This window comes from Mytilus galloprovincialis, chromosome 5 (assembly GCF_965363235.1).
Source record: "Mytilus galloprovincialis chromosome 5, xbMytGall1.hap1.1, whole genome shotgun sequence".
Taxonomy (NCBI): Eukaryota; Metazoa; Mollusca; class Bivalvia; order Mytilida; family Mytilidae; genus Mytilus; species Mytilus galloprovincialis.
In genome coordinates, this window is record NC_134842.1 from 82,448,929 (window position 1) to 82,475,613 (window position 26,685).

Consider the following 26,685-nt stretch of genomic DNA (forward strand, 5'->3'; position numbering starts at 1 on the left):
GTATTCATGACAATGGTGGAAGACAAACTTCCGGCAACGGATCCGTTATCAAATTTCAACATGTTTTTGATATTGCAGCTTGTGTTTAGTACCATGATAACACTGTGTGTCTTGCTTATTCACTTATTTTACAATAAAGACGCAGCAAAGCCAGCCCCGAGATGGCTCAAATGTTTAACATCATATACATGCAAGAAGGGAAGTCAAGTCGGGCCTACTGAAAAAGACGGACACTTCGAAAGCACTGCACAATGGAAAGTTTTTGCTACATTTCTTAATAGATTAATTATGATCATACTGGCGGCAACTATTCTCACAGAACTCATGTTCTTCTATTGTCTTACTGGGATGAAATGAAAATACTGTAAAACTGTATTAAGACAAAATATGATCAATGCAATTCTAAATTGATCAAACATACAAATGTCAATATCAATTTTTATATTTGTTATATTATAGTTCGTTTCTGTGTGTCGTACATTTTAATATTATGTATCTGTTGTGTCGTAGTTCTCTTATATTTGACGCGTTTCCCTCAGTTTTAGTTTGTAACTCGGATTTGTGTTTTTTTTCTCTATCGATTTATAAATTTCGAGCAGCGGTATACTACTGTTGCCTTTACAAATGCTTTATTTATAGAAAGTTACATTCATCAGATCATGTGCACGTTTTCTAACTATTATTTTATCAACAATGATAAATTACAAATCCAATGTTAATGTCAGATTCAGATGACCCAAATATACAAATAGGCTTCAAACAGAAGTTTAAAAGTTTTTCATATCATGATTCTTAATTCAGATTTAACATTGAAACTGTTCAAACGAACAAATATATTTTCTTATAAATCAGTTGCCAAATAATAAATATGCAGTATTTCAGTAGTACAAAAATTGGTATTTTTTTTTATACTTTTTGTAATCATGCTGTATGCTTAAGGTTTATGACAACTTCTGGAGTCATTAAAGTACATTTTTTGCTTATCATCTTCTGCAGGCACGAAAAAAGTGCACGGCAAAATCCAGTTAAGTTATGAATTTTCTAGATCATACAATACATTTGAATTCTATTTATCTAGGGCATGCTATGCCTTAAAACTTTTCCAGATGCACGAATTTGTCTGTACTCTGTAAATTTTGAGTCGAAAAAACAGCCATTTTTAGCAAAGGGTCCACATGAACCTTAATGGATGAACTCTTTTTTGTTTGTTTTTTTAACTCCATTAATATAATAGTGTAATTCACATACAATATGATATCACAGACAGTTTTGGTGGGGTTTGTGTTGTTTAGTCTTGGGTTTTCTATGTGTTTTTTTGTGTACTGTTGTGTCTTCTGGTCTTTTCCTTTTTTAGCCATGGAATTTTCAGCTGGTTTTTTCGATTTATTAGTTTGAATTGCTATTTGATATATTTCGCCTCTCTTCATGTGTCATATTGCGGTTATGTTTGTTTCATTTGTTTTACCTTGATTTTATGCATTTAACTTTAAAACATATGATAATTATTTCTAAATAATTACATTAGATGTATGTTTCATTATAATACGTTATTCTGATTGGCCAACTGCACATCTCGTGCTATTCCTGAAACAATTGTATTAGACAATAACATTTATCATTCATGATGACACGAGGTCCCGCAATAAAGTGCACAGGTAAATTAAATGAAAACTTGATAAAAATCGTGTTTTCATGATTCTAGCTAAAAAAAATGTAATTATAAGTATTGAATGCTTCTTTTTGTAACTTTATAGGGTTGTAAAAGCGTTGACCGTGCGCACATTTTTAGTATGAAGCGCTTCTGCGCTTCATACAAAATGTACTTCGGTCAACGCTTTTACACCCCAATAAATTTACAAAAAGCAGCATTCAATTCTTAAAAAAAATGTATTTTCCATATATTTAACAATATAATTGCACCTCGTTATAAATATTTATACTGGAGTATTTTATGTTTTTGCACATAAAAACAAATTCGTTATATATTAATGTTTTTTTTATTCCAACTAGATGCTCCGCAGGGCGAAGCTTTATACGACCGCAGAGGTTGAAGCATGAACAGTTGGGGCAAGTATGGACACAACATTCAAGCTTGATACAGCTCTGAATTTGGATTGTGATTAAATAAATGACACAAGATAGGTTTCTGACACAGAATGAATGTGGTCTAAGAACTTAAACTTAAAAATTTTAAATTGGACATTTACCTATTATGGTCCAATATCCAAAATCTAAATACATGGTTAAATTCAGCATATCAAAGAACCCCAAGAATTCAATTTTTGATGAAATCTAATAATGTTCAATTTTTGACCCTTTAGACCTCAATGTGGACCAATTTGATATCGGGGCCCAAAAATTAAAAATCTAAATACATGGTTAAATTCCGCATATTGAAGAACCTCAACTGATATTCAATTTTTGTTGAAATCAAACAAAGTTTAATCTTGGACCCCGATTTGGACCAACTTGAAAACTGGGCCCATAGTCAAAAATCTTAGTACATCTTTAGATTCAGCAATTCAAAGAACCCCTTCAATTCAATTTTTGTTAAAATCAAACTAAGTTTAGTTTGGGACCCTTTGGACCTTAATGTAGACCAATTTCAAAACGGGACCAAAAATTAAGAATCTAAATGCATGGTTAGATTTGGCATATCAAAGAATCCAAATAATTCAATTTTTAATGAAATCAAACAAAGTTTAATTTTGGACCCTTTTGGCCCCTAGTTCCTAAACTGTTGGGACAAAAACTACCAAAATCAATCCCAACCTTCCTTTTTGTTGTCATAAACCTTGTGTTTAAATTTCATAGATTTCTTTTCACTTATACTAAAGTTATAGTGCGAAAACCAAATGTCTTCGGACGACGACGACGATGCCAACGTCATACCAATATACGACCAAATTTTTTTTAATTTCTGCGGTCATATAAAAAGCTTTATTAAAAAAGGGTGTTTGTGGGAAATATGTCATTAAGATAGCAACCATACAAGGAAAAACATAAAACGATATATATCTATATCAAAGTTTTGGCCTTACCTGTAAGAAACATATTTCGGATGGAAAAGCACTTTCTACATTTTACGATGATGTTGTTTAACTAATCCGAAACATTATATATGATCCGAATGAACTTAATTCTTAAAAGAAAAATAACTCAAATACCGAACTCTGAGAAAAGTCCCAAATGAAATGCCAAAACCAATAGCTCAAACACACTTAACGAATAGAAAACAACTGACATATTCTTGACTTGGTGCAGGCATTTCGAAAGAGGAAAATGGTGGATTGAACCAATTTTATGACAAGAAGGTGGCCAATTCACATATAAGCACAAAATGTGCACCAAAATTCAGTTACCTTGTTTTGTAACCCCCATTGAGATAATGGTTACATTGGTTACATTGGTTACACTCATACAAATTATCATCAATCATCATATTCAGACTTCTCAAATCCTGGTACACATTTGTAACCTTCATTGACCTAATGATTACATTGGTTACACTGGTTACACACATGCACAGGTTAAATAAGAAGGGAATTTTGATTGGTTAACTTTCAGTGATGATTATTTTCTTATATGCAATGAAATATTATGTGAAATTTTTTCTATAGTACTGGACAGGATAAAACTTTACTCATGCCAAGTATTTCTTTATTTGAAGCAAAAATAAATTTTACACAATTTTTTGAAAAGTGAAAATTTAACAAAGACTAATAGGGGAAAATCAATGGTGGTATTATTTCTAGAACAGTGATATGTTTAACCATATAAGGATTGCAGAAGAAATTTTGGTTTAAAAAAACAGTTTCCAATCTTAAAATGTCCAAAAGAGTGTTAAAAGTTTATCTATTAGTAACATTTGATATTCAAGCCATCATAAAATGCATAAAGAATATTTTAAACTAATCATTCAAATAGCACATATAGATGTCTAAAATTACCCATTCTGAAACGTTTCTGTAGCCATACCTAACTGATTTATGTTGATGCTTAAATATTTAAAATACTTAATTGTGTTTTTATTTTCTATAACCAAATCAATGCACCTGGAAAGATATGCATTTTATTTATTCTAAACAATTTCAAAATGAGGAAAATTAAATTTATTTTTAGAATTGATTCTTTTATCTATTGGAAATATATTTTACCTCTTCGCAAATTAGAACCAAATTTGAGAAATGATTCTTGTTATTCTAGATCTTCTGGTCAATAACCATGCAAAAAAAATTAAAGAATTAGTGACAATGCAAGAAACTTATCATATATCTAGAAAACGGCTGCAAATGGAGACAATCAGACAAGTCTAAAATGCTCAGAACGTCATGATACCTGGCTTTTCATTTTCATCAAAAGTATCAGTCATTTACTACAGGGTTGGTTGTCATTTATTTGTTTATTTATAAGTTTTGGTAAACTTTTGATGTTTATTACTTTTTTGTTGAAATTAAAAATCCATGACAAATTGTCTTATAAAGTTCACAATTATGAGCCATGAGGAAAAAAAATGTTTTAAAAAACAATAAATATACTTTATTTACAAACAATTACATGACTAATTTAACATTATCATATATATTGTCAGATGACATTAAAGCGAATTATGTCTATTTTTCATCTGCATGTATTCTTCTGTAAATAATTTCTTCTCTTCCTTCCTTCATAGCAGCATATCTGGCTGTTGTAAATAAAAAGTCACTTAACCTGAAAGGTGAACAGTCATTTATAACAGAAATACTATTATTGAGACATAATATATCACACAGATAATCATGATAATTTGGGGAGTCATTTGAATTCTTCTCTATATGTGTTAATAAAATAAACTCCAGCAAAAAAATATTCCAATAAATAAATTCAGTATTCATGCATGCCTTTCAAAATTAAAGCAAAATCAAGATTTGATAAAGGCATTTTTACTTTAGAAAATCAATCTTCCATTATAATGTAAAACATTCAAAGATTCATAAATTGAGAAGTGATATGAAATCGCTAAATCAAGACTTTTATCAAAAAAGACACTGCAGATTTAGACTTAGAAGCTGATTTAGAGGTGGGCAACCACCCCCTCCCCTTTTTCTGGAAAAGATTTGTTTGATTATATAAGAAATAATTGTAGCAGGACCCAAGCCCCGTCAAACCAGTCAGTTGGTCCCCTCTTATGAAAATTTCTGGATCAGCCTTTGGAAATGCTCAATTCTCTTCAACTTTGTACTTGTTTGGCTTTATAAATATTTTGATATGAGCGTCACTGACGAGTCTTATGAAGAGGAAACGTGCATCTGGCGTACTAAATTATAATCCTGGTACCTTTGATAACTTTTTGGAACTGACTGGTTGGAATCCTAATAAACAAAATGATAACAGCTGATTTATGTTACAGGAATCATCTAACAGAAGAATAGTCGACCCTTAGAGGGAAAAATATGCATATCGGTATATAGATCTTGTAAGAGAAAATGACTTCTCTTGTTTCTGGAAAGTGTGGTTCCTTTTTTATTCTGTCCATTTTTCATCAACTTAAATTGAACTTGTCTTTTTTTATACTTTTTGTTTCATGTTCATGTGTTGCTATTTTGCTTTGACAGGCTGTTCATATTACATGTATTATCTCTGCATTGTTGTTTAAAACACTTAAAGCTACATTCTTATATACCAGCTTAGGCAATCAATTCATACCTGTTTAAATACTTTAAGGGTTCAGGACCAATTTCTTCAGCTCTAATTAATGGTGTCAAGCTGCAAAAAAAAAAGACCCACTAAGCATAAACATTTATCATTATCCCATATTTGACCTTTCAAAATTCATAATAATAAATAAACGCAATAATTCCAATAAATTTACAGCATTGGAAACATAGAAAACACTGACAGTATTACCCTGAAAAATTACCAGATATTTTGTCATAACTCTTTTGACTTTTGGTTTCAATATTTAACTTTAAACAAAAAAAATATTTAAAACAAATCTCCCTTCCAAAGTTTATAATTTATTTTGTATTTCTAAAAGATGGAGATGAAACAACGAAAAAAAACTTAAACTTTCAAGACTAAACAAGCATATTGACTTTGCTCATTGTGATCTATAGTTGTTAATTTCTAAGTCATTAAGTGAGAAAATTACCTTCGTTCAGCTCGTCTACAGATAGATCTTGCTAGGTGCATATGTGTGGCTGACTTTCCTCCTGACTACAATCATAATAATATCAGAAGTACCAAAAAAAAATTTTTTTTTAATTTTAGTTCCAAGAAAGATAACTCAATTATCCTTTTTTCTAGTACTGAAAGATTTACTCAAGATCTTACTTTTTGACATATAGTTTTCTGAGATGTTTCAAGCTACAAAAAATGTATGCTAAGAGATTTTAGTGGTGGATGGCTGTGCATTATTCTTGTTTAAGGCCATATTTCTCTATTCTTAATTTGTTTTCCAATTTTTCTCTATTCTTAAATTGTATTCCAAGAGAACCATGAATTCAAATGTTTAAAGTATCACTAATGTCCTGTAGGCTTGTGTGCAGACTATGAAATCAATCACTGTGTATCATCAGTACAGCGGATATAGGTACTAATAACCATGATCAATTTTTCTTCTCACATGGTATGAAAATCTTTGTTTTGTTTACACAATATCAATGTTTACTACAATGTAAAGATAATTGTTGTTTTAAGAAATGATTTGATTGTAGGTTGATGATTAGAGAAGTCTGAATTTTTTCCTAAATCAAGAACGCTTACTTAAAACATGTGCAAATACTTGTCAAAGAAGTTGATGCTCGTCTCATCCCATATGATTCTTTATTCATTGCGACTCTTTTTTCTGATAGAAGGCCACTGTGTGTGCGTAATATGTATAGCTGTTTCAATAATTGGCATTGAAATCTTTCATACATTTGTTATTTATCTATATTTTATACCTCAAAAGAAGCCTTGTGTACGCTGTATAGGTGACCACATAAATCCCTCTGAATGGTAAATAGTTAAATGTGTGTACGGAATATAGCTTTTCCCACTTCGAAAAACCTATACAGCTATATCCGCTGTACCAATGATACATGGTGTCAATTATTAACAAAAAATCGAGTCTTTCTGAAAATACGAAAATTGGTAACCACAAAAATAAATAAATTCATGATAATTAGGTTTTTGAATTGTTGTCTTACATCTGTGTTCCCATATTTTTAAATTCTTATTATATAAAGTTAAGATAAGCATAGTAATAGTATAAAGTTTAACAGAAGTAAAAACTTACTGGCAAGATAAAATTAGTAAGAGGAGGTAACTCTGCAGTGTATTCATCTATCCAATTTTCTAAATCGGCCACATATTTATCACTAAAGGTGGTCTTTCCTGGAAAAAATAACCAATATTAATTATTGCTAACACAACTACAGAATTAAGCTTGTAATTTATATAAATCATTTTAACTGTTGTGAATATTTATTTCATAAATGCCAGTCAAGAAGTTACTGACACTGGTAGCATGTGGTCACACTAAGCCAAATTTTATGTATGCAACTGTGGATTCATTTATTTCCTGGATTTAGTAAACATTGTATTTTCATTGATAATTTCCTGGTTTTGCCAAAGTCCGCATACAAGCCTATAGAACACTTGTAAACCGTTGAACATTTGAATTTGTGGTTCTCCTTCACCAGGGAAATCCACCAAAATTGATATTCCATGAATAATAATGAATCCACAGAATGTTATAATCTGCATTTGACCTTACCTAGACACGTTTTTATCATACTTAAGGGGGTAGACCTGGTATATGGGAGACAACTTTTACAAATGTATTTAAAGTCATTAGTGCGTTTTAACATAGCAGTAAATTAAACAGTGATCAAGCATTTATGTTGTTTACATCTGCTTTTTTTTTTATATAAATTTAACAGGATTTTTCCCAATATTGCAAAAATTATAATTGCATTTTAGTCTAGAATGAAAAAATCGCAATAATTTCTGAATTTACAGTAATGTGAATTATATATAATCAAAAGTCAAGAGAGTCATTCAGAGCATAAATGTTGATATAATTGTTTACATTGTTTTATGAAATATTGTTGATAACATGAAACTGTCAATTCAAAAAGTTATGAGTTGTACAAGGTACATATCTTATTTACTTAACTTACTAAGATGGGCTTCTCTTGCAGATGAATAAGGTGTAGCTATACAGGACCCTAAATCTTGTAAGGCACATTGTACCTGTAAAATAAAACTCATATGAATACAGTTAAGTATAACAAAAACAAAATTAGGTCAAAGTTCAAATAATTAAAGTGAAGCTTTACACAACCCCAACTACCTTGAGACACATTACGTCTGACAAAGTTTAGATCTTTACAAAACCCTAAGCCTTACTAGGTCCAAAAGATCGGTAAAAAGTTAGACAAAATTAATCATAAATTTAAGATATTTCAGGCTGTTGTTTTTCTTCTTTGAATTGGTTTTTATTTGGCATGTCAGGGTCTTTAATAGCTTGCTATGCAGGAGGTTTTTTTTCTCTGTTAAATAGATATAGGAAGATGTGGTGTTAGTGCCAATGAGACAACTCTCCATCCAAATAACAATTTTAAAAAAAGTAAACCATTATAGGTCAATGTATGGCCTTCAACATAGAGCCTTGGCTCACACAGAACAACAAGCTATAAAGGACCCCAAAATGACTAGTGTAAAACCATTCAAACAGGAAAACCAACGGTCTAAAACGAGAAACGAGAAACATGTATAAATTACATAAACAAAGACAACTGTAAGGTGATCTATATTTGCCAACTTTCACATAATTTAAACTCTGGTTGATAGTTGTCTCAATCACACCACATCTCCATTTCTTAAATCAAATACTATAGATTAATTGTTAAATAAACTAAAAGCATGAAAAATATGAGCCATCAACTTTTTATTACAGCTAGTTTTTTTGGGGGATTTGTGTTGCTTAGTCTTTAGTTCACTATAAGCTATGTTGTGGCTTGTGTACTATTATTTGTCTGCTTGTCTTTTTATTTTCTAGCCATGGCGTTGTCAGTTTATTTGCAATCTTCAAATGTCCCTCTGTTTTTTTTTCACCCCTCTTTTATAGTATACATGGTATACATTTGCTCTAAATACATTTTTTTTATGTGATGATAATTTCTGATAATACCTCATGTAACCTGTCTGTGACTGGTATACTGGATTCTGTACAATATTCTGCTGCAATTCTACAAACACATTTTCACACTATCATATTGGACATATACTCTAACATGCTCATGCAATTTTGTCACTTAAGCAAAACTATAAACAACTGTCATATGAGTGGGATGTTTAGCTAGCTATAAAACAAGGTTTAAGTTTTAACCAACAATATTTTCTATTTTTTTTTAAAGAGGGGAAAAAATCCAAAACAGGATTTATATGACATATTTTCCATATCAATCATCATTTGGTGTTACATATTACCTAATCATTAATGTGCATTTATTAATTATATGAGTAGCAATTTTCATGGATTAAGGGAAATTTGCATCCTTTTGGATATCTAATTTTGTTATTTTGGCCAAGTCTGCAAACATTTAAAGTTTAAATTTGTTGTTCCCCTGCACCCACAAAATCAATGAATATTGATAAATACACATTATAAGTTTTTCTTCGTTTCTCAATTTACCTTAGATTTTTTTGTATTTTTGTAAAAAAAACATTTATACTATATTTTGTTTCTGTTCATACCCTATTGCTGATGACAATTCATCTGTAGTGCCCAAGGCACTGAATATCATGTCATCCTTAGATCTCCTCTCACCAGTATATAAAGCAGATGTTCCTGAAAATAGAACAAAATCATTTAAATGTAAGAGACCAGTACCACTGGCGGAACTAGAAATTTTTCATAAGTCAGGGTCCACTGACTGCGAGAGGGCCCGTTCCAGTTAGAAAGTGATTCCCTATATCAACCAAATTTTTCCAGAAAGGGGGCCCCCCCCTCTAAATATGTCTATGACTACACTACAACATATATAGCTGTGTCTATAGTGCATATAAATATCAAATCACTTTTACTATCTATTAATAATAGTTTTTTTTCTTTCTTATTTGTCATTCTAAACTATATCGATTACTTTATGGTCAAATTTGAATATTTAAATGCCCCTAAAGGTGCAAGCCAGAGTCGACTGTGTCAGAGCTGTATAGTCAGTCAAGGTCATTAAAAACTTTCATCATCATATAAAGATGTAACAATAGAGATATGAAGATGTGGTATGATGTACACTTTATTCACTGAAATATGATCATTTGTAAAGGTCTTAAAAATAGTAACAGCTGTTACCATTGTAGTTCATGAAATTCAATATTATCATGCATGGTTATATATAAATAATAATGATTTTTTTTTAATAAAGAAAGAATATAAAGCTGTTATATTATAGTGTACACAGTGTGCATACCTTTATCCCCAGTTTTTGTATAAATCTTTGGTATTTTTATCTTTGGTGCATCTGAGGAACTGAAAAAAAGAAATTATATAATACACAATAGCATAGTTATGAGATTTGAAATCTGCTGTATCACATTATTGCACACTATATGTGGTGTATCATTGTATTTTTATCTATGCATATGTACATGTATATATACACAATGTATGTAATAATATATATGGTTCATGTGGACCTTAGCCTATGGCTGAAATGGCTGTGTTTTACACCTCAAATTTGTACTCTGAGTACAGACAAACCTGGGCATTAGCAATAGTTTTAAGGCATAGCATGAGTCTGCATGACCTACATGTAGGTTAATAAATTCAAAATGCATATAATTTATTATTAAAAACTAATTCAACCGTATTTTGCTGTGCACTTTTATTTGGCCCTGCAGACATGGCAGATGATAAAATTAACAAACACTTAATATGGCCCACACAGTGACATAAGTGTCATTAGCCATTTGATCTCAGTGGGTGGTAACTATAGATTTTCATTTTAAGGATACTGTATTCTAGAATAACTTTCATAGTGAAATTGTTACTTTTCTCTTTATATATTATATCAAATGAGAACTTTCATCAATTAAATAGATATTAAATATTTCACACCAACAGATAAATACTATTCAGCTGTAAAATATTTTATATAAAATGCATATATAAATGCTGTGCACAATATACATATACATGTTATCACTTTGCACAAATTATTTTTGCCAATATTTAAGACTTTTGGAGTTTTCAGTGATTTTTTTGTTGCATCATAGTACAGCTTTTGTGTACTGTAAATTCAGAAATTATTGTGGGTTTTTATTATTGTTAATAATGCAAATGGGTGAGAATCACAACAATAAGAACTCGCATTCTGATCATAACGATATCTCACAGTATAATAATTATATCTGCATGTAGTTTTTCCACAAATTGTAATACTGTAAATTCAGAAATATTGTGAGTTTTTCATTATTGAGAAAAATGTGACAGAGTTGTAAACGCAATAATTTAAACTCTCATTTTGAAATGATTTATATGAATTAAACAGGATTTTCTAAAAATCGTAAAAATTAAAATTGCATTTAAGTCTAAAATGACAAAATCGCAATTATAAATGCACGCAATAATTTCTAAATTTACCATGTTTACAGTAATTAATCTCCCAGTTTTGTCCATTCTTCAAAAATCACAATAACTGATGCAAACAATTATTTCTTAATTTACAGTAGGGGGGCACATTGGGGAGTTCTGATCCTGGATCCTGCTTACTGGTTTTTTTTATTCCCGTATCCTGCTTACACTAAAAGCAATTCTATTTTTTTTGTAATTTCCCTTGTCACGCTAGACTTCATTTCCTGTTTTCACAACACAATAATTTGACTTTCACATGCCACGCTTACAAAAAATCAGCAATCCCGCATCATGCTTAGACCCCAATGAGACCCACACAGTATGTAGTATTCATATTACTTACTTAAAACCATCAGAAGATAATGATATTTCGTCACTCTGAAGAAGTGGACTAATCAAATCTATCCCATCTTCATTCCATTCTCGTTTGATAGTCACATGTTCAGGCATTATTTCCTGACAATGACAAGCATGACAAGTCTTTGTGGTCTTTTTGTTTTCATTTTGACATTGCAGACATGTTTTCACAAAATCGGTAACATCTTTAACAATACCTAACCAATAATAGTTGTCAGATATCTTGCTAATGGTCTTGTTTCTACCTAAATGGCTGGGACCAGTTCCAACATGACATAATTTAATTATGCTGTCCTTTTTGTCTTTTGTAATCACTAGTCTTTCGTCAGGTGTATCTTTTATATAATAGAGTTGTCCATTTTTCACCATAAAATCTCTCACTCTGTTTCTTATCTTTCTTTTTTGATTCTCTGTTAAGCCGATACGATATTCTTGGAAATTTGTATAGTTGAATATATCCTCGTACTCCGATTCCTCCATTACTGCAGTGATGTTACAATATGTCTACCTACTCATACATGTATCTCATAATCTGAAAACAACGCACTTCAAAAATGTAACTGTTTTTCACTTACCTTATTTTCTATTAATCAGGATAAAATTTCACGATAAATAAATTAGTGAAATTATATTTAGCTTGGTCTATGAACATGATGAAAAGGTATGTACTTAGTCTATATAATGTAAAGCAATGGGCTTGCTTATATTTTTTAATTTAAAATTTATTACAGGTTACAAGTGAAATGACGATTACAAATGGAAAGATGATTTTTAAAAACTTTATCATGGTTTTAACATGTTTAATCTTTTTGTCATTTAAGTTTACATCGTAAAACATTTGGAAAATTGCGAATTGTGTTGCTGAAATACAGTATATGAAATTTCTTCTATTAAATCAAATTGTGATTGACCTATCTATTTGAATTAATGAATTAAACAATGATTTGTGACCCATGATCATCTATTAAGGGAATGAATAACCTGTAAAAACAGATTAGAACAGTAAAAGTGGCCTTGTATCCAAATTTGTTCTGAGTTTTGTGGTAATAAGTATAATTGTATATAACATATAAGTTTTATAAAATTTGTTTGATACAAAATTAATTTAGAGAACAGAAACTAAAAATTCAGCAATTTTTCCATTTGTAAAGGGGCATAACTCTAGAAAATTTAGTGATACATGTAACTCAAAATTCAAACTTCTGTATTTTGTGAAAACATGCATTGTGCAAAAAAAATGGTGTGAACAAGTTTTTATGGCATTTGGCATTTGGTTGAGGCATGATCTGTATTTTAAGAAAATAAGCATTGTGTATATGAGTTTCATAGCAATTCCTTGAGGCAAACTACAGTTAGAAAACAGAAACAAAAAAATCAGCTTTTTTTTTTTTATAAAGAGGCATAACTCTAGAACGGTTAAAGTGACATCACCAAAATTCAAACTAGATCTGTGTTTTGTAGTAATAAGCATTGAGGGGGATAGGACCTTTATCAGGACTCCTGGATCGCGTGTTTTTAAGCTCTGGATTTCAGAATTGACCCTTCCAGGATTGACCCTTTCGGGATCCGGGAATTGTTTTTTTTCAATGTTTTTTCAGGATGTTAGGATTGAACTTTATTTGAATTCGGGACCTCAGGATTTTGTATTTTTAAGTTTGGGATTTGGGGATCAGGAACCCTCCTAACCCCCCTCAGCATTGTGTATAACATTCATAACATTTGGTCAAGGCAAACTGAAGTTAGAGAACGAAAACCAACTTTAGGACATACGGATGGATGGAAGTAGAGAGGAGGGACGGTACAAGGGATTTATAGACAGACAAGGGTAAAACTTAATGGCCACTACCAGGGCCGTAACTACCTATGAGGCAGGGGGGGAAGTTGCCTCCCCTGAATTTTCTATACCAACATTTTTTTTTTAAGTAATTAAATGAAATATTGACAATCTTGAATTTATATAATAAACAACATAAGTTTACAGTTTCAACAATGTTATATATCATGATACGTGATATATTTCATTTTCTGGATTTTGATCGATTGATATTCCTTTCAGTATCTGGGTTTTTTTTCCTGTGGCCATCCGTCTGTTATAAAGTACATGTATATTGTACGAGAACACATATGAAACTCATTGTGTGAAACTTTGCTTTCGACAATTTTAAATAAAACTTAACTGTTCACATTTATTTAGGGGCTCAATTAAGCTGAGGAAGTTCCCTTTTTATTGTGATTCTTTGCTGAAATTCGTTACAGGCTTAATCAGCTGTTGGATCATTTCTGTAACGTCTACCGATCGTATGAGAACATTATGATCAATGCCTTAGCAATTAAACAATCCCATTTGTTGTAGCAGGGACTTTCTATACTAGTAATGTAGTAATATACATGTCTGTTCAGCTTTCATTGAAATTCAAGGTCCTCGATAAAAAAAAATCTTGCATTCTACTGAAATTGCTTTATATGGTTTTTTTAACTTACCAGTTTGATTTCTAACAAAAATATCTTTAAATACAGATAATAATTGTTTGCATAAAAATTGCTTCCAGGATCCAGCAATACTTAAGAAAGGAAATCGACGGAAAACGGGTTTTTAAGCCTCTGATTTAATTGAGAGAAAAAATCCACTGTCACTTAATCCATAACATGTTAATAATGGTATCCGGTCGTTCCGGCCCCAAACCGATCCATCCCCAAGTCAATCCGCCCCAAAGTCGATCCCGCCCACATCAATCCGGCCCCAAGTTGATCCGGCCCCATAATAAAATATGAATAAACTATATTGATTTTGGAGGACTTTGTGACAAATTTTAACAGTATAAATGGAATTTACAAAAAGTGTCCGATGATGGATGACAACAGGTAAGTGAAGTATTGGAGTACCAGTTAAAGAACTATTTTAAATCGATACGAAAATGAGTGTTATTGTGTCTGTTTGTATAGCAGCTTCATCATATTTTAAAATATGAAGTTATTTTCCATGATAACTTTAACTTTGAATGTCATGGCGATTTTTATTTTATTTAGTTCATACACAGGTAACATCATAGGCTTCTGTAACACTTGGGGTTTTTTTTGGTGACATTAACAAGGTCTTTATAGTTTGATCTTTTGTTTGGTGTATATAATAATAATTAATTGTATTTTTTTTTTCAGGTAACATCATAGGCTTCTATAACACTTGTTTTTTTTGTGTAATATTGAATATGGTCAATATATTTTTTTTAAATTTGACAATATTTTGAATAGTTGTGTGTAGAAAAAAAAAGTTACATGTATATGAGTATCCATTATTCTTTATTGCAAGAAATTTTAAGAACTTAAAAGAAAAACAAAGTTTGTATGTATCAGCTTGGGGATCCGCTTATACCTTTGTGTATGTAACTATTTGTTATTACACAAGATGAAAGACTAGTTAGGATCACAGTCAATTGAAAGAAAATGCTAATTACTGCTGATTAATGTTGATGTATGAATTCTTTTATATACGTTTTAATATAATCATACCCAATAATCTTGAAAACTTGTTATAAAAACATAATCAACCTAGTTGTTTTATACTCATCTAAAGAAAATATTTTTCAAAGGCCTTTTTTATTTTTTTTACCGTACACCTTTTACATTATAATTTATTGGGGCCGGTTCGATTTAAAATATTGGCCGGATCGACGTGGGGCTGGATTGACGTGGGACAGATCGACTTGGGCCTGATCGACCCGAAAGCTTAATAATTATAGGTCAAAGTACGGCCTTCAAGATGGAGCAAGACAGACAGAGCCTTGGGTCACATCGAACAGCAATCTCAGCTTGTTTTTGCATAAAAATTGCTTCCAGGTTCAAGCAATACTGATGTTTCTTAATGTAAGGAAATCGAAAGGAAAAGGGTCATTTTTAGCCATTTTACTGAGAGAAAAAAAATCAAAATGCAAAAAAATTTCTAAGGTTTTCATAAGTATTCATTTAACTCATAAGTGCAATGAGTTGGCAGACCTATATTCGACAGGAATGCATCCTTTTTCATAAGTGCAAGGACAGTCTAATACTGACTTAGTATAGCATGCAAGTGGGGCAATTTGTCAGACCTATTTTCAATGGGATTTAATGGTTAAACCCTGTTCGTAAGGCAGCAACCATTTGATTTTCTGGGGGGGGGGGGGGTATGTTTTTTTTTGGAAAAAAAAATTTGTTTCCAGGTTTTGGTGAAAAAAATAATTTGTTTTGGACCCTGAGAAAAAAAAATTGTTTGTTTCACCCTCAGCTGCCACTATATGTAATGCTAAAATTGAAAGAAAAAAATTGTTTTCGGTTTGTCGCTAAAAAAATAGATTGTTCTTCGCCGAAGGCGAAAAAAAAAGTTTGCACAGAAAAAAAAAAACAGAAAATCAAATGGTTGCTGCCTAAGTGCGGCCAGTTGGATAAAACAAGAGTTGGGTTAATTTTTTAGACAGTAGGGCGAGTTGGTAAAAAAGAGGGCGATTTGTGATAGTTTTTGAACATAAAGGCGACTTGTTGAAAAAGAGGGGCGAGTTGTCATGGATTCATGAATGGCCGAAACGACATAAGGCCGAAACATCTCAAGAGCTTACATAAACACAGCCATTTTTCGCCAAAAAATCCACATAAACCTAAAACAAACCATTTGCATATCTGAGTACATGTTTCTGGACATACTTACAATGATCTAGTAACGACAGTTTTTGTAACAGCAGATGTAAATCTTAACATTGAGGACACAAATTTTGACATTCTGTTTTGACTCTGTTTTACAGGAAATGCATTCAGCCAACAAAACTGTTGCTTCCCTCCCCTTGCTTTGAGAGTACCGCAAATTAAAAACAAACAAAACCACGTGAAACAGAAAGAAATTGTTAGATGATAAACATGGTTCAAAGATGACAGAAATTATAGTATCTGCACCGGGAAAGATAATTTTACATGGAGAACATTCAGTTGTCTATGGCCGGGTAACGAATTTGAAATCCATTCATCTGTTTATTTTTATAAATTTTATTATTTATTTGAGTTAGAGCATGGCCGCAGCTAGTCCAAATAATTATAACGTCTGGCAAAGCTATAATTTGTTTTTTTTATTTTCTGGGACACAATTATGAAGTCTAGGTTAGAGGGCTATTTTAAATTTTTGCTTTGACACCGTCCTGTGACTATTTATGGGGGGGGGGGTTGTTAGATGGGGTCCTGATCCCGAATTCCAGAGATCCAGAATTTAAATACATTTAAATCCTGACATGCTGAAATTTGAAAAAAAGAATTCCCGGATCCCGAAAGGGTCAATCCCGAAATCCAGAGCTTAAAACACCCAATTGAAGGAATCAGCTGTCTGGACTTTGGGATCTTCTTCTTTCTGTATATAAAGAAGAAGATCACAAAGTCCAGACAGCTGATTCCTTCAAGGAGAGAATCAGCACATACAGCTTCTAAGGACCAACTTGTTTTTAACATGACTCACATGATTTTGATTTTAACTGTACATAGTCTGATTGTGTGATAATTACCTGCCCAGTATAGAAAGAAGAAGAGTCTAGAGGTTTTGAGATGAGAGCAGGCATTATCAGCGATGTCACATGAATGACTGAGGAAAAGTTATCTGGGACATCACAATGTATGAGGAGATGTATATTAAACTTGTTTTTGTCAAGCCTAAAACTGTTTTAAGGAGGGGAAAAGAGCAATACATGTATCTCGTTCACAAATGAAAATAAATAACATTATTTCAATCAAAGTGAACATTACAAATGATGTTGCATATAATAGAATTATATTTGGAATGTTGATTGACTAAATGAGCAAGTATTGTTGCTGTATTGATACATGTATGAGAATATTGTCTAATATTTTTCAGTATGTCAGACCCATTGACTATGATTTTTGACTGAATAATAATCATAAGTTTTTGCTTTATTTTAGTCTGCCATAGCGTGTAGCTTGAACATCAGAACATACCTAAAATTGTCACAAACAGAAGATGAGAGGGTATCACTTATTTTCCCCGATATTGATCTAACACAGTCATGGTCCTTGGAAGAAGTAAATTCAATTCAATTTTCACAAGGTAAGTGTTTTTTTCTCATTTCTGACTGCTCTTAGTGACGTATTAGTCATGTTAGTATTGAAAAATAGGTGTAATGTACATGTACATGTATGATAAACACGTAAGATAGCTTAGCACAATTTTAAATGTAAAGAGGGAAATTTTATAGAGGAGCTCATGTTATTAATTTACCAATTTTAAATATTTTTCAAAGGAGAGAATAAAATAAAATATGGGGAAACATCAACTTGTGCAAATTTTGATTGGAGAGAAAATTCTGACTTGGACAAGTTGAAGACAAGAAATTCAAGTACAAATAAAACCTTTATGAATACATTTTGATAACTTGGTGTCATTATGATGTTTTAACTTTCTCCAGTCATTGTTAAAGAAGAGTGGCAAAGGATGTCAGAGAGACATTCATGACATTCAAACATTTAAATGCCATCGCAAAAAAAGACAAACAATAGTACACAAGACACAACATAGAAAATTAAGGCTAAGCAACACAAACCCCACCAGAGACAGGGGGATCTTAGGTGCTCTGGAAGTGTAAGCAGATCCTGCTCCACTTGTGGCACCCGTCGTGTTCCTCATGTTATTACAGAAAAGTCATATTCCATATGTCACATTTGTGTAAATGGAACAGGATTGTAGTTCGGACATAAGAACTAATGCGATATCATCTGTGAAAGGGATATTCCATAACGGTCAACCAACTAGTAATGGCGTCTGTAAAATTTATGAAGGGATGATTTCAATTTCACCATGTTCACCATTTGAAACTCTTGTTTTAATAATGAAAAACAATATGTTATAAAAGTTTTGTCAAACTATTCACATTTTTTAGAAATTCATGATAACATTAACCTTTTTCCTGTTGTACCTTTACCAGGAACATTGAAAGGTACAAGTTTTAATCTTTAACATGTTTAAAGGATGTGAAGTGGTATTAGAATAAAACTGATCAGGAACAACCTAGTTAAAAACTGTCTACGGTCAATTTTTACTTTACGAATGCCAAATAAAAGTTTTTACCCCATTTTCACGGTCCACTGAACATAGAAAATGATGGTGAGGATGGGGCATCCGTGTACTTGGGACACATTCTTTTTATGCATCTTTTAGGTTGTGAAATTTTGAATCCCAATCCACCAACAGAAGATGTGATTAAACAGTTGAAAAAAATAGCTGGAAGTGGAGCAACAGAAATCAACACTACAGCCTCCATAGTATTCCTTTATATCTATCTGTCTTTGTGTAAGAACAGGTACAGTACACACAATTTCTGGTGTTTTTGTATAATCAAACTATGATTTCTCATTTACTTTTCCCCAAACAAACGAGACTGTAAAAACCAGGGCCCCCTTAGTTGCTTTTCTGGACAACTTAGGATTGATGTAACAGTTGATTATTAATAAAATCTGTTTAAAATTTAAAAAAAAAACAAACTATGATTTATGACTAACATATTTATATTGTTTTCCTATTTAATTCAGAAATAATTGGAAATAAAAATGAGAATGGAAATTGGAAATGTATCAAGGAAAGTTTCATTAGTAGTAATGGTTCATAGAAATATCATAATCCATGGAACCAAGGGAGATAATTCATAAATAGTTGCTGTTTTCTTCCATAAAATAAAAAAAATAATTTCACATTTCATCCTTCTTATTTTAGAAATACACACCATTTACATATGAAGGATATGTATCATAAATTGAAAAGAAATATATTCCTTTTGCTTTGATTTGATATTTTATTGATATTCAAACTTATGAAAACTGTCAAAATGTACAAAATTTATAATTGTTTTAAAAAAAAGACAAGCAATTCAACACATTCAAATCAAATACTTTTATTGGCATATAAACATGATCTAAAATAGATTGTCAACTTATAAGTGCTTTATATTTGATATCATAATATTTTCAAATCTCGTTAAGTTGAAGTTGAAGGGACCAGAAGAAATATAAAACTTATCTGAGGTTCAAATTAACTGATTTGGAGTGTGTTATGTTAAATTTGGAATGCATTAAACAATTGCAAGGTATAAGTTTTGTGTAAACCTCGGCTGTTTTCTGCTCTTTGGTCGAGTTGTTGTCTCTTTGACACATTCCTCATTTCCATTCTCAAGTTTAGATATTATTATGACATTTAAATGCTATTTTTATTACAATGCAGGAAAGAATAAGATTTATTCATTCATTACAGGAAGCAGGGAATTGAACTAAAGGTCAAATCAGAACTGCCAATCGGAGCTGGACTTGGTTCATCTGCTGGATTTTCTGTCTGTTTGTCCTCTGCATTTTTAATATTGACTGGGAATGTATCAGCACCTGGCAGTGATAATATTTGGAAGTCTGATGACCTTGAACTTATAAATAAATGGGCATTCATGGGTGAAACATTGAATCATGGAACACCTTCTGGGATTGACAATTCTATAGCAACATATGGTAAGCTCTGCACAGATATGCTGATAAAGATTCAAGAACAAAATCAATTAAAATCATCATTCATGAACTAGTTTAAATCTAGTTTACAGTGCATACTATGAAGGTAGAAAAAAAATATAGCCATGAAAGAGACTAAATTATGATCCAATGATTTTGAAAACTAAGATGACAAAAGCTCAGCAACAAATAAAAACAATCTGTACTACATGTAGATAAACTGGATTTCCAAAACATACAAAGGACTTTTTTTTTTTACAATTTCAGGTAAAGCAATTAAACTGAAGTCAGGAACAGTCCACAAACTAGACAAGTAAGTTTGCATATATATAAAGTACAATGTATATATTCTATGGTTATAATTTTGGGTAGAAAGAATTTAAAAAGTCCACAAACTTGACCAATTTGATTCGCTTGCATGAAGTCCAACTTACATTGTCATCTTGAAAGATTGACTAATACATGTAATATACAACTGTTTAAAACAATAAAATAAGATATTGAATTATAAACCTGATAAAAAGCAATTGAGCAAAGGGCTCTTAAAGGTAAAGTTGACGTTTTCCCTCAGAAAGTTTAAAGACTCTATCACCATTTGGTTTATAATCCTTATAGAAATTCTGTGTAAAATAGACCATTGAAATGTTTTAATTGTCAAAGTCACAGTCTTGTCCTCTTTTTCATGATTATTAAATTACTAAATGCATCTTCCACATATATATAAATTCGAAAATTATGTCATAAAATTTATTATAAATATGCAACACAAAGTACCTATTTATAATAAGAATTTGCATAAAAGGAGCCTCTACGATTAACATGAATGAGACGGCTACAAACATTTCTACACAAAACAAAAGCATAAACAAGCTCCAAATTTTGTTTGATAGTGATTGTGAATATTTCCTAATAACAGTAAATTCATTTGAGTTCCCCCCAGTATTTGGTGGGGTTCATGTTGCTCAGTTTTAAGTTGTGCTTTGTGTACTATTGTTTGTCAGTTGCTCTTTTTGAATTATAACCATGGGATTGTCTGTTTATTTTCTACCCAAACAGACCTATTTTTTTTACTCAAACAGATCTAATCATTATGAATGCTCATATTCTATTCTGAATTTAAAGTGTTTGTTGTAGAATACCAAATCTAAGAATATTATTGATCAACACAAAGATTCCACGGTGTACTAAAGATTTAGTGGCGGGAGTCAGAAGGAAATATCAAATGGTAAATGATGCGTTACTGTATTCATTTATTTTTCGTGGATTGAGGAAAACCCTTGTTTTCGTGGGTATTTGATTTTGTGGTTTTTCCAACATTTGTCCAATATCTGCATAGAAAGCCTAAAGAAAATTTGTAATTGGTTGAAGATTTGAATTCATGGTTCACCTGTACCCACAAAAACCATGAAAATTGGTACCCAAAGAATGATAATGAATCCACAGTAATGAAAAGGTTGAAAGGAATTATTACAAATGTTTAAATATTACAGAGTTTCTTGCTCTGGAATGGCTATAATGAGAGATTACTGTAAACCAACTTATTTTCGCGGATACTTTATTTCGCATTTTACCCTTTGTTGACCACTTCGCAGCTAAATAATTTCGCGATTTTCTGATTTACTTGATGAAGTCGCGAAAATAAGTTGGTTTACAGTATACTGTTGAATCATTTATGTTCATTTGCTGACATTGTTCTAGGATTTTCTGGGTAGAGATGGACCACAAATTTAAACATTAAACAAAGTACAATTTATCTGTAGGCTTGCATTGGGTGCAGACTTTTGAAAAACCACAAATTCAAGTATTACTGTGGATTCATTTATTTTCGTTGGTACCACTTTGCGTGGATTGCAGAAAACTTGCCTTTTCGTGGAGATGTATTTTCTTGGTTTTGCAAAAGTCTGCATACAACATTAGATAAAATTTGTAATTCGTTGAACATTTAAATTAGTGGTTCACCTGTCCCCACCAAAAACCAGGAAAGTTGGTATCCAACGATAATAATAATGAATCCACAGTTGCTTTAATACAATTTTCTTTTATTCTATGAAGATTGATACCCATAAAAATAGCTAAATCCACAATAATGTTAATTTAGAAATTTTTGCCTTCACAATTGCTAAATATTGTGATAGTTGAACAATTGACATAATTTTGAGATTAGCTATTGCAATATAATATGAAAAATGCAAGTGTTTATATAGGTTACCACACAACCAGTCTCAATTTGCATTTCAGGTTATAAAAAAGTTTTAAAATGTCATTATTTTTTGGTTACAATAACATTGCTCAGATGATTGGTAAAGATTTTATCATTTTGATTGGCTGATTTTGAATTTAGAAAAAGGGTGTACCCAGACAAGAGAAGGTTAGGAATGGCACTAGTTTGTAAAAAGTGTATCACCTCTTATTATTTATTTATTTGTTATATTTATTAATTTCTGCTTCCAGTATGAAGATATTATAACACCAGTGTTAAACTCTATGGAAGCCATAGTGAACAGATGTGAAGCTGTTTTTTCAGACATGACAGGGAACCTTTGTGATGTCACTTCCTGTTATAAGAAATTGCAGGTTTGTTAACAAATAAAATTGAGGGAAAAGGACACATTGCAATCATTACTAAACGAATGTCAATTGCTGCTGATATGCTTAGATCAATTTACAAAATAATCAGTTACAAGTTTTGTGATTGCTATTTGAGAATTTTTCTGTTTCAGTGGCTTTCTGGCAGAAGAAATCATCAAGATCATTTATGGTCTTTGTTAGTTTTGCTCATCAAGGATTTTTGTCAGGGATTGCAGCAGCATACAAAAATATGTAAAATGAAAATTACAATTATAAATTGTATGCACTCTTAAGATATGTGAGGATTAAGCAAAGGGAGGGAAACAGTCTAAAACAAAGAGAAGATAACTCTGTCTTGAATTTTTATATTTATTACAGGATTTGATAGATATGAATCATGACTTACTGAGGTTTCTAGGTGTGAGTCACCCATCATTGGAAAGTGTTGGTAAAACATGTCAACAGTATGGACTCCATTGTAAACTGACTGGAGCGGGGGGTGGTGGCTGTGCTTTCTGTTTGATTTCTCCAGGTAGGTGGCAGCACTCAACCATCACTAAATATAAAAATGAAGATGTAGTATGAGAACCATCAACACAGCTCTCCATCCAAGTGACTAGTTATAATTGTAATAATTTAAACTCGCATTTGTAATTTTTATATGATTTTTAAAAATAGGATTTTTCTCAATATCACATTTTAGTCTAAAACCAGAAAATTGCAATAATAAATGCATGCAATAGTTTCTGAATTTGCAGTATATAAATCAGAAGATGTGGTATGAGACAACTCTCCATTCAAGTAATAATGTATAAAAAGTTAACAATTATATGTCATAGTATGGCCTTGGCTCAGAGGGAACAGCAAGCTATAAAGGGTCCTAGTGTAACACTATTCAAACAGGATAACCAATGGTCCAAGCACATATTAGTAACATTATAGAACCAAACAGTGTCAACTGTAATGACACAAAAGGACATAGGACATGAACATGATAAGGGCAATTTTAATGGCATAAATCAACAAAGTCCTAAGAGCATTAGTTAGCCAGAAATATGGCTATCAATTCTTCAAAAGTTATATGAAAGGATTAATATTAATTTTAATGCATTGAAAAACTACTTTACAAAGTTTAATTCAGAGAAATCCGTTCTAAAATAAGAAGTATGAACTCATTTGCACATATCTTTTTTTTTTACAATAATGATGTGTCAAACATGACTCTATCTGAGACCACTAAAAAAAATCTATAGTAATTTGAATATTAGGTATGATTTGTGTAAACAATTATGTTAGCTAATGAAGTCATGTTGATTTCATTAAATACAATAAAAATTCCTTAGAATTAGACAAGATGACTGTAACCAACCTGTTAGACAGGAATACAATTAACTTTTTTCTAATTTTAGAAACAACAGAAGAAACATTACAAACTGTAGAAACAGAGCTTAAAAAACAGAACTTTGAATGCTGGGAAACAAGTGTTGGTGGGAATGGGGTAATGTGTCATGATCCAGCATGTGGTACATTCAGTTCTATACCAGACTTCTTAAAAACAACATGATTGTAAAAATGAGAAAAAAACTGATAGGATGATTGGAAAGATTAGCCTGATAATCTTTATCAAAATATCATATATATTCTCCCAAATTTATTGGTAGATACTGTTTGATCTAAAAGATACAGTGTTCACAACACAAGTAGCAAGTCATGCATTCTGTGAGATGTTGGCTATCTGAACAGCTTATCTCTAAATAGAGGGTTTCCTTAGCTGTTAGGGGTGAATTGATTTGCAGAAATATCCAATATATGATTAGAGACATTTAAAACAACACAGTATTCATCATGTTCATCTTATGGGGACTCACATGTTTTTATATTTATTATTTTTGAAAAAAAAATGATTAAATACAATTGTTTGTTATGTTACCGTATATATTTGTTATTGCCATTGTGAACATGAATTTACTGTTGTAACATTAACAGTACCACATTTTCTGCACCAGATGTGCAATTCAACAAAAAATAGTGACGTTCAAGGCCAGAAGACAAAGAGCTATAAACAAAAAAATTACAAAAATAACAAAAGCCAGGCATAAAAATACGATCGAGCTTTGCATGAGGCAGATATATTATTCCTTTATTTAAAAAACTTTACAAATATTATAAACATTAAAGGCTATTGCATGGCTATCCCCATGTCCTTTCCTCCAAACACACTTATTTTCTTTGTATGAGTATCAGTGTGTTTATACTGTTTAGTCAGTTGCTGGTAGATTATTGGTCCTGTGTTGTTTCATATGATCAGTAGTCAACATTTACTCTGTTTGTTTTGTTCACACATAAAACCAGGTTAAATCCACCCTTTTCTACATTACAAAATGCCTGTCCAAAGTCAGGAATATGACAGTTGTTATCCATGTGTTTGATGTGTTTGAGCTTTTGATTTTGCCATATGCTTAGGTACTATCTGTTTTCAATTTTCCTCCAAGTTAGGTATTTTTGTTATTTTATTTTTTGATTCTGACATGGTTTATAATAAACCTTTGAAAATTGTTCATAATTTGTAAATAGTTGGAAACTAAGGTTTCGAACTTCTATAGGCAATGTAGACCATAAATGGATTTTGTTATAATTTTTTTGTCATATAAATCTTCAACTGTTAAGGTTCTTATTCATCATTTGCTTTTAAATATTCTGCTTTCAGGGTTCATTACTACAGGTTGCAGATAAAATTTCACTCCTCTGACTTTCGGGTGGTACCCAACACTTTCACTAAAATTAATTTGGCTCGTTTAATTTTCATAAAATTTTGACAAAATATTTACTTTGACCCTTTGAAAAAAATACAAAAATTTCAAAACAAATGAACCAATCACTTTCTCAGGAAAAAAATGGTTTGATACATAGCAGATTGACAAACACTAATTTTGATCATTGAGAAGCTTTATATTTCCTGAACAATACAACATGATTAAAGCGTTTAAATGATTTTACTGAGTTATCTCCCTGTAGTGTTAGGTACCACTTTAAACAATAATTTTGTTGCTGAGACATTATCAAAGACGCTGCTTTAAAAAAAAATCAAAAATTAAATTGAAAACAATTTTATTAAGATCCACCCTCTTAGAACTGGTGTGTTGGCAGATATGAGATAGTAATGGTCATATGAATAAGATATTGTAGTATACCGACTTTCAGATCCAATGAATCTATTAGATACAAATCATGATAAAAATAAATACTTGATGAAAACTGGATGTTTTGTCAAGGTAATTGTTTCATAAATTAAATATCTGAACTATCTTTGAACGATTATAGTAAACTAGTTGAAGCAAAGGTTTCAGAAGTGGATTTAGGGGGGCCCTGCCCCCCTTTTTCAGATATATTTAGGTTGGTTTTATAGGGAATCACTGAAGCGTCAGTGGGCACCCTCTTATGAAAATTTCTAGAGCCGCCACTGCGTTCTTAAGTTAAACATATTGAATTAATATTGCAAACGTGCATGTGACTCTTAAAAGATTATATTAGTACCAAAATAATGTAGACATCATAAATTATAATGTGTTGAAGGTTTAAATATATCTCACTAGAACATGAGTTTCTTATTTTCCGTAGTTCATTACTTTTTTCTAGTTTAGTTTTGCTTTTAT

The 26,685-nt window shown here is 31.4% G+C and overlaps 2 protein-coding genes across 3 annotated transcripts; one reads left to right on the plus strand and one right to left on the minus strand.

Annotated features, from left to right (window-relative positions):
* Window positions 1–4,516: 4,516 nt before the first annotated feature.
* Window positions 4,517–16,786, minus strand: LOC143076521 (corrinoid adenosyltransferase MMAB-like). Of its 2 annotated transcripts, XM_076252339.1 has the most exons (10): window positions 16,635–16,768; window positions 11,946–12,491; window positions 10,440–10,498; window positions 9,724–9,817; window positions 9,158–9,215; window positions 8,145–8,217; window positions 7,259–7,356; window positions 6,131–6,195; window positions 5,686–5,745; window positions 4,517–4,710 (listed from the first exon to the last, which is right to left on the minus strand). In XM_076252339.1, exons 2-10 carry the CDS (start codon window positions 12,437–12,439, stop codon window positions 4,614–4,616), a joined length of 1,098 nt encoding a protein of 365 aa, XP_076108454.1. In that variant the 5' UTR covers window positions 12,440–12,491; window positions 16,635–16,768; the 3' UTR covers window positions 4,517–4,613. The 2 variants fall into 2 exon arrangements, with proteins under 2 accessions (XP_076108454.1, XP_076108455.1); XM_076252340.1 differs by lacking the exon at window positions 11,946–12,491 and having other exon boundaries at window positions 16,635–16,786.
* LOC143076520 (mevalonate kinase-like) lies at window positions 16,713–24,966 on the plus strand. Its single transcript, XM_076252338.1, has 9 exons — window positions 16,713–16,923; window positions 17,885–18,029; window positions 19,137–19,278; window positions 20,223–20,467; window positions 20,732–20,777; window positions 21,599–21,689; window positions 22,916–23,038; window positions 23,411–23,564; window positions 24,442–24,966. Exons 1-9 carry the CDS (start codon window positions 16,852–16,854, stop codon window positions 24,594–24,596), a joined length of 1,173 nt encoding a protein of 390 aa, XP_076108453.1. The 5' UTR covers window positions 16,713–16,851; the 3' UTR covers window positions 24,597–24,966.
* The last annotated feature ends 1,719 nt before the right edge of the window (window positions 24,967–26,685 follow it).